Below are 8,432 nucleotides of genomic sequence, written 5' to 3' on the forward strand. Positions count from 1 at the left end.
CCGCAGGAAAGGAAAAAAGATTTCGAAACTGTTAATTTCTTCTCCGAAATTATGAAAACGAGCTGGCCTGTCCAAACAAATACGTATATAGTTAGCGTTCCATTCGTCCGTTGTCGCAGCGTCCGATTGTACATTGACGCCAATTAATTCCGGCTATGCAGATTTATGCTGTTTCGAAGCGAAGAAATCAAAAGAGGGGAAGAAGAAGCAAATAGTACCAAAAGCGAATTGCGAACGCCGACGCGTTTAACTTCGATCACGACCGACACATATATTGTACATATGTATTTATTAAAAATGATAGATATACGAACTCTCACACACACAACAAACACACTCAACGCGCATACATTTACGCAAAAGTTTCCACCGTACTGAATAGTGTGTGTTAAATATTTTTCTCCGACATTACATGTCTGGTATTCATAGTACATTTTTATTTTAAGACCATCTTTTAGGTAATGTCTTAAGATGTTAACACGGCTCTGTGATTAGCTTATGACATCTTAAAACTGTACTTCAGACAGTCTTAAATGTAAAAACCGATTATATCAATACCGACCTATAATTTTCATATACAAGAAAAAAGAAGAACTGCATCGACGATGATTCCGCGAATACGCGACAGCCTTCAATATTATTGTTCTATATAATGGATTTCAGATACTGTTGCAAATTGTTTCTCCAAGTAATCTCTGCATATGCGAGTTTGACGTGAACATGAACGTGATGATGAACCTTTTACGCGATGCCGTTCTTCGATCGTGATGTAGGTCTCGCGAAATTCAATCGAGCGTGCAAAATCAAAAATTGCATCCTGTCTAATTTCTGTCGACAAAATTAATCCTCGGCAAACCTGCCGAAAGACAAAAGTTAGCCAGTATCTCAGCTCACGTTATGTGGTAAACATTTGCGTATACAACATGTCGTTCCATCAGCAACATCATTATTGTTATCACCTGGTCGACCGACTTATAGTGTGCCGTCGAGGTTTCTTATCGGCGGAACACTGTACGTGTTCGGTTTTTTTATTATAATCGCCGTCAAATTTAATTTCAACGTATTCTTGATCTGTACAGGCTGTGTCGAAAGTCCCGTGATGGTTTATAAACTCCCCGAAAATATGAAGTTTTACAAAATTATATGAAAATTAAATTATTAACGTTACGAATTAAGGAGTCTCGAGCCATGTGATATAAATAAGTTACAAATCTTATCCTTCCATCGATTAATGAATTTTGTTTTATCAATGTATAAATCTCAGGCTCGAGGTGCAATCTGAACATTTACACAGATCTGTCGAGGAGGCAAAGAATTTCGATCGATTTGAGAGTATTGACGGAAAAACTTCTTGCGGGGAAAATGCGTGCGACTTTTGATACGGCCTACACATACGAGGTTTAACATGGTACGGCGAACACACAAACAAATTAAATTCACATTTGTTTATTTTAGAACGCCTCTAATAATAAAGACAGCCGTACTTACTTGTACGTGAAAGTATACGTATCTGAAGGAAGGGAACTTCGATATCTCCTCGATTCGCCAAATCGCGACGGAATTTTCTTCAAGCGCGGAGCGGGACGTCGCCAAATTGGGATATTGCCTTTTTGGTAGAAAAGGGAGGATTCGATGTCGAATCTTCGAAACGCGGGAGATCGAGAAGGGGAATATAGGGCTAATGTCGAGTCGAGCCTGAAATTAATAATCAAAATTGAACGACTGTTTGCGAAACACTTGTGATTAACTATTTTATAAAACCGACCCACGGTACGTCCTTAGATATATTATGTAACAAAATGTAGAAAGCAAGAAAAGAGAAATAAATCGAGGAAAATTCCCTTGTGAGAGAGCACGAATATAAAATAAAGACTTTTAAACATTATCATCCGTTTTTATCACACTCTCATCTGAATGATAAAAAAAAAAAGAAGAAAAAGGTAAAAAGAAAATGCGAAGACAGTCTTTCCCGTTTCGATGTTTATCGTTATTCATTTTACGCGCGTCGAATCGTTGGGACTGTGTTCGTAATGTTATTAGCCGTTAGAAGTTTCTCGATCATTAGAAGCCGTCAAAAGAAAGAAAAAAAAGAAATCGAATGTTTACAGAAGAAAAGGTACATACCACACGCTTACTGGAAAATACGAATATAAAATGTATTTCAAGACGTCTTCATGTAAAGCTGATGAATGTTTTACGTGTATTAAAATGTTCCCTTTTAATCCTATTAAGACTTACAAAATATTATAAGTATTATACTTTACTTGTATATATACATATGTGATAAAAAAATATATATATATCTATATATATACATCTTGTTCTCTTGTGTGCGTAAAATTTATATTCGTGACCTGTTCTCCGTCAAACAAATGTATATGTTGAAACATTATATGCATAGTTAATTCGTAATAATACAGGTTATATGTCAGCATCTTGATACCGTGAGGACTACGAGCGAATTTGCAAATAAAAGTTTTATATATTTACAGAAAAATATATTTTTGACTATCTATTTTTACAATTTGGTTTTACAATCTTATTAAATAAACAATATCAACGTGGAAACTCGCAATATATATTACAATTTGTGCACAATACATATTACAATTTGATTTTAATAAGATGTGCAAATTATGTCTTTAACATATTAACGTTTTTAAAATATCGTGATTGTCATGCAGTTTTATTTGTATATCGCGTTTACTTTCATAGACGTCATGATTCAAGTAAAATATGCATTATGATAGATTATCACAGTTCTGCAATAAAATATAAATTTATGTTTATGTGTATTCAGTCAATTGGAATTATATTCATAATTCCTACAGAGAATAATGTTTTAGAATCCAGTGATTATTCTCCTTTAAGCGTATAGTTTCTTAAACATCGTTCGAGGGTACCATGTCCAAATCGGAAACCGTACTAATGCTAGGTAAACTACTGTCGCTCCAATCAGGATGTGGACAGTCCCGTAATGGACTAGGTATATTAACAGGTTTCCTATTTTGCATATCGCCTTGCTTCCTTATGCCAGAAACTGTTGATTTTGTAATGCTTTCAAAAACTTTTGATGCATTAAGAAACAAATTTTTGGTGTTATCATTTTCTTTTCCCTTAAATGTTGTAAACCCTTTTATTTTATGGATATCATTTTCTTTATTGTGATCCTTCTTTGAAGATTGATGCAAGGATTTTTTTGTGGTTACATCATTCGTATTTTGGCAAGGGACAGTATTATTTTCATTATTATTTTGCTTTATTGGTCCTTTATCCTTAACTGTTAATAATAAACATTAATATAAATTAAAAATTGCATTAAGGTGATTTCAATGATAATTGTGTAGTAAACTCAAACAAACTTACCTTCATTTTGATCCGGCAGTATGGTATGTGATGATTCCCCATCAAGTAAACTAACGAGTTCAAAATCTTTAACGGGCGCATCCTTTTTTAAAACATGTTCTTTAGGAATGGAATCTTCTGAAGAAATGTCTGATAAATCATTCCAGGATTTATTAAAGTCATTAGAAAAACTAGAGGTAGGAGAAGAACATGCGTGCCCTATATGAATCAACGATATGTGGGAACTTGTGCTTCCTTCTTTCATATACATCTCATTTAAAATTTTTACATGTTTTTCAATATGATTTTGTAGCTCTCTGTAATACAAATCAATTGTTACATAATTTGTACGATTTACAATTATATATCCATCGCGCGCGCAATTAGTAATTTTTTTTAAATATATACATATTAAAAGTAGAATGTGTAATATACTAACTGTATTGTATTTCGATAATCAGTAATTTGTGCATCTTTATAAGAAGATAACTTCGAAAGTTTATTTATTTCCATTGTTAAATATTCGTTATCAATATCATTTTTTCGTGCAAGTTCTGTTTGCTTATTTAGATTCGTTTTTAGATCTGTAATCGTTCTTTCGTTGTTTTCAATTTGTTGCATTAGCCTTGACATTGTATCGTTCTTTTTATAAGTGGCTTCTTTCAGTTGTTGTGTAAGTCTTTCTACTTGAAATTTTAAGTCTGCATATTTTTGATCAACTTCCTTTAATCGTTCATCTCGCTCTTGAATTTCACTGATGTAAAATAAAAAGATTGAAAAATTAATATTAACTTCTAGTTTTCTTATTACACTTACATATCACATCAAACCTTTTTAATTTTTCTCGTTCTAATATGAATGATTCATATGACACAGTTCTTATTTTTTTACTAGATTCCTTTAGTGGAACTGCATTGAATTCTGCTTTGGTTTCTAGATCCTGCAAAAAATAACAATGTAATAAATTCATTCAAAGCTGGTATAAAAGTGACAGAACAATTAAATAGACTTATATAATAAATGTCAATTAAAGTATATGCCGAAAAATATAAATTACAGGTAAATATAATATATTGTAAAGAATATTACTACGTCGATTCGCAAATTTTCGCAAGTGTTTTGATACGCGTATATCTCTTTATATAGAATCTCGATTGAATAACTTTTACAGGCGTATAAGGTAGGCTTCCACTACAATGCCTTACTGATGAGTCCAGTAGTACGAAACGCCAAAATTAGGTGATATTCTTTGCAATATATTAAAATAAATTAAAGAATTTAACGAATGTATTGGCTCGTAGCCCTGATTCTCTACATTAGTGGTAAATATAATGTTTAGATAACATGTAATTTTAACAGCTTACCGGTACTTTCTGCAATATTTGTTCCATTTCAGTAAAAATTTCACAGATTCTTTTATCATTTTTATTAACTAAATCTTTTAACTGTTTGATTAAATGTAACATGTGTAGTGGATTAAAATCAGTAATAAGTTTGTTAAAATCATAATCAGAACATTGTACTGCACAATCCTGAACAAAAATTGATGAACAGCATGGTAAATGTTTTTCATCTAACTTTTTCTAGAAAGATATTTTTTATATGAGAAATTATATATTCAATATAAAAAATATTTAAATAAGAAGCATGTAATCATATACAGGGTGGGACATTTAAAAGTGTTATAAGCTATTATCTCTAAAAGTAATCAAAATCAAAATATGTTCAGACAAAAGTTGTATAATTTCAAAGAGAAATAATGATAAAATCAATTAAAAAATTCTTTATTATTTCTTTATTAATTCGTTATTAGAGAAAATACATAGTTGTTTTTCAAAAATGTGATATAGCTTGTAACACTTTAAATGCTTTAAATGCTCTATTGTATGTATATATAGATTTAAAATTTATATAATATATAAGACTTACATGTTTCACAGTACTTTTCTGTTGTTTTTTAGCATTTATATTCTTTTCTGCTTCTTTTCCACTTTGTTTAGAAGAGTGTTGTTTTGATACATGTAACAAATTCTGATTAAAAACATTACCCCAGTTTGGTGGAGTGTTATTATCAGTAGTCATAGATCTTATCTTCTCAGCTTTCTGTTCATGGTTACAACTCACTACAGGTGAAGTACGTTTCTGACCCTGATTCTTTTTTCTTACTGTGACTTCTACAATATGATCCTGACCGAACATTATAACTTCGTTGGACGGGCTCATTGTGACACGCTTCTAATAAAAAAAAAATATGAAAATTCATTTAGACATTATAGCAAAATTATCTACATACCATAAAAGTGCATTATAAAAAAAATAAAACCTTTTGTTCTGCATCACCAGGTTTACAGGTTCGTTGATAATTGCCTGAACTATTTTTCTTGATAGTACCGGTCTTATGTATCTTACTCATTTTGGCACTTATTAAAGTCACATTGACTGTTAGATGTTGTTGAACATTTATTTATGAATATATTCATGAAACTTTCAGAAAAACAAATAGAGAAAAGTAAACATTATCTTGAACATAATAGAAGATTGATATATTAACAAATAATCAGAATGTATTGTAATCTAAAAATATGGTACTTTACAGATCGTAGTATTTGTTTAGCACTTATCAGAAGAAGCGTAATGTAATTATTAATTATCTAATATCGTTTTACAAATATATTATCAGAACAAATATATTATTAGCTAAAATCCTTACAATGCAAGACATTAGATTCCGCGCGACATCATCAAACTTCACTGAGTTGTTGTCAACAGTTGTCAATTACTTAGAGAGAAGACTTGAATAAATGGAACACGACCAGAAAGTTGTCAATTACTCCTTTCCCTCCTCTAGACTGCGTTCAGAAACATCACCCGAGTGCTCCCTTGTTCGTCATAAACTGATTTTTTCATGTGCAATGAGAGCCGCGCTTTCTTTTAGGATTGTCCTGCCATTGGCTGTCGCTAGTTAACGATAGCGACAATCATCGATAAAACGTTTAGAGAATCCCGGCCCAGCACGCTGCGGCAGCAAAATGTCATGTGATACAAATTTTCGAGAACTGATTGGAAGTGCGTCACAGTGCGTCACCTCACAAGAGATTTTTAACCAATAATAACATTTTGCTGCCGCAGCGTGCTGCGCATGAAAAAGCTTTATCCTTGTTTAACATGATTGGACAACAAGGATAAAACCACGAAGTAATAAGAAGGAGATCAAGCTCAAGCGTTCGGCCATGAAAAAGATGGGCTCGAAACACGGTGTATAGAAGAACTGATCCGAGCGCGCCTGTCGGAAAATACATCGAAACACATCGAAATGTAGTAGGTTAGAGAAAGCGAAATATATGTCACGTGACAATACTTTCAACTTTTCCCACGAAGGCGCTAAAATCACATCTTCTTAATTTTTCATGGGGTTTTCCGAAACCGTGTTTCGAGCCTATATTTATTCTCGAGTTTGATCTCCTTCTTATTACTCCGTGCTGCGTGTGAAAAGGGGAAGGATCCCATTTACCTTCATTCCCGATTGCACACACCACTCACATCGATCGGTGTCTAGTAACTTTTCATGCGTGTGAAAAGGGGAAGGTCCCATTTACCTTCATTCCCGATTGCACACACCACTCACATCGATCGGTGTCTAGTAACTTTTCCGTGCTTTACCAATGAGGTTATATTATTTTTGAATTGGCCAATCAGCGAGCAACGTGTGCAATCGTCATGTAGGTAATCGGAATCTTCCCATGAAAAGGACCTTAAGATATTCAATTCTCAAAGTGTTACACGCAGTTGCTTAAATATGGCGGCTGCTTTTTGATCAATCAAAACGTTGTTTCGTATTGTAAAAAGTTACCTTAATTACTATCATGTGTATTCCACTGATTTTGAGCAAGCATTTGATTGGTAATGGCCGCAACACAAGATTTTTTTATGCGCATAATATAATGGTCGTGTTCCGAAATGCACTGCCAGTACTGAAAATCTATAGTTCACGTTACATATACTATAAATTTTCAGTACTGGCAATGCATATCGGAACATGCCTTTTATCATGACTTGAAGATAGGTTTATTCTTTATTTTCACACTATACCTGAATTGGTGCCCACGGTGCAAAGTTGAAATTCGCTAAAATCCTAAAATTCAGTCAATAGAATACAGATTTCGATTAGGACTGGTAGTCTTATTGGTTGAATTTTAGGATTTTGGGGTTAAGAACTGAAGCAGATAATGCCGGTTCTACATTAGTTGCAAATCGATCGCAAGTTCGTTGCGACAGCCAATCTCAAGCTTGCATTTTGAAATCAACGCTTCAGATTGGCTGTCGCAACAAACTTGCGATCGACTTGCAACTAATGTAGAACCGGCATAACAGGCATTTAAATCGTGAGTTGGCAAACTGGGGTTAAGATGGTATTAATGGTTGCTTTCCATCTACGACACAGCAATCACCTCATCTTTATTTAACATTAGCGAACGACGAGGATGCAACGATTGCCGTGTCACACCGTGTCACTTCTGTGTCTCTTGTTGGATAATAATCTTATGCGTAGATATTATTTTTTACATTAAAATAATCCAGATGACTTATGAACGTACTTCTTATATCGTACATATATTTAAAATGTAAATATTCTAAAGCGCCAACCGAAAATTAGCAACCATAACCAAGAGTGTCCGACTATGCTTTTCTGCTGTGTCGAATCGTGTCGTGGCGTGTCGTTGTTGGAAAGCACCGCGTTCGACACTGTGTCGATGTGTGTCGCCTAAAAGCCTTGATCGAAAGCAGCCAATATAAAAACCAACCATGAACTTCAGCCCCTAGTATCACCCAAACTTGGAGCTCGGAGCAGTGTGGGCAACCGAATTCCGAAATAACGAGTATTTCGTGTAAATCACACGCACACATTGTCATTTATCAGTGTCGCGTCAAGTATAGCTGGTCTCCGAGATAACTAGCGTACATTAATCGACGATTAAACCCGTAGCTGTTTCACGGAAGCTGTAGAACTGCGTATCGTTCATCCCGCGCGCGATAATCGATATCGAGGGCGTATCAACGATACGCGATCGCAAGGTCCGGCTTAAGGG

At 34.1% G+C, this 8,432-nt stretch overlaps 2 protein-coding genes across 2 annotated transcripts; both read right to left on the bottom strand.

The window, feature by feature from the left end:
- Window positions 1-2,768: 2,768 nt before the first annotated feature.
- On the bottom strand, window positions 2,769-3,646 carry LOC108779289 (uncharacterized). Its single transcript, XM_018546677.1, has 2 exons — window positions 3,367-3,646; window positions 2,769-3,280 (listed from the first exon to the last, which is right to left on the bottom strand). Exons 1-2 carry the CDS (start codon window positions 3,614-3,616, stop codon window positions 2,883-2,885), a joined length of 648 nt encoding a protein of 215 aa, XP_018402179.1. The 5' UTR covers window positions 3,617-3,646; the 3' UTR covers window positions 2,769-2,882.
- A 110-nt stretch (window positions 3,647-3,756) lies between these two features.
- On the bottom strand, window positions 3,757-6,177 carry LOC108779270 (putative leucine-rich repeat-containing protein DDB_G0290503). Its single transcript, XM_018546655.1, has 6 exons — window positions 6,056-6,177; window positions 5,669-5,829; window positions 5,275-5,580; window positions 4,710-4,877; window positions 4,176-4,285; window positions 3,757-4,099 (listed from the first exon to the last, which is right to left on the bottom strand). The coding sequence occupies exons 2-6, from the start codon at window positions 5,756-5,758 to the stop codon at window positions 3,757-3,759; spliced, it is 1,017 nt and encodes a 338-aa protein (XP_018402157.1). The 5' UTR covers window positions 5,759-5,829; window positions 6,056-6,177.
- Between the last annotated feature and the right edge of the window lie 2,255 nt (window positions 6,178-8,432).

The sequence above is a fragment of the Cyphomyrmex costatus genome, unplaced genomic scaffold, assembly GCF_001594065.2.
Source record: "Cyphomyrmex costatus isolate MS0001 unplaced genomic scaffold, Ccosl1.0 scaffold57, whole genome shotgun sequence".
NCBI classification, from domain to species: domain Eukaryota; kingdom Metazoa; phylum Arthropoda; class Insecta; order Hymenoptera; family Formicidae; genus Cyphomyrmex; species Cyphomyrmex costatus.

What these genes read in the sequence shown, in the direction of transcription:
- LOC108779289 (XM_018546677.1), bottom strand. Translation starts at nt 3,616, where the DNA reads ATGTATATGAAAGAAGGAAGCACAAGTTCCCACATATCGTTGATTCAT. An exon ending in ACTGCCGGATCAAAATGAAG is followed by an intron (nt 3,281 to 3,366) that starts GTAAGTTTGTTT and finishes TATTATTAACAG; the next exon opens with TTAAGGATAAAGGACCAATA.
- LOC108779270 (XM_018546655.1), bottom strand. Translation starts at nt 5,758, where the DNA reads ATGAGTAAGATACATAAGACCGGTACTATCAAGAAAAATAGTTCAGGC. An exon ending in CTGGTGATGCAGAACAAAAG is followed by an intron (nt 5,581 to 5,668) that starts GTTTTATTTTTT and finishes TTTTTTTATTAG; the next exon opens with AAGCGTGTCACAATGAGCCC. An exon ending in GAACGAGAAAAATTAAAAAG is followed by an intron (nt 4,100 to 4,175) that starts GTTTGATGTGAT and finishes ATTTTACATCAG; the next exon opens with TGAAATTCAAGAGCGAGATG.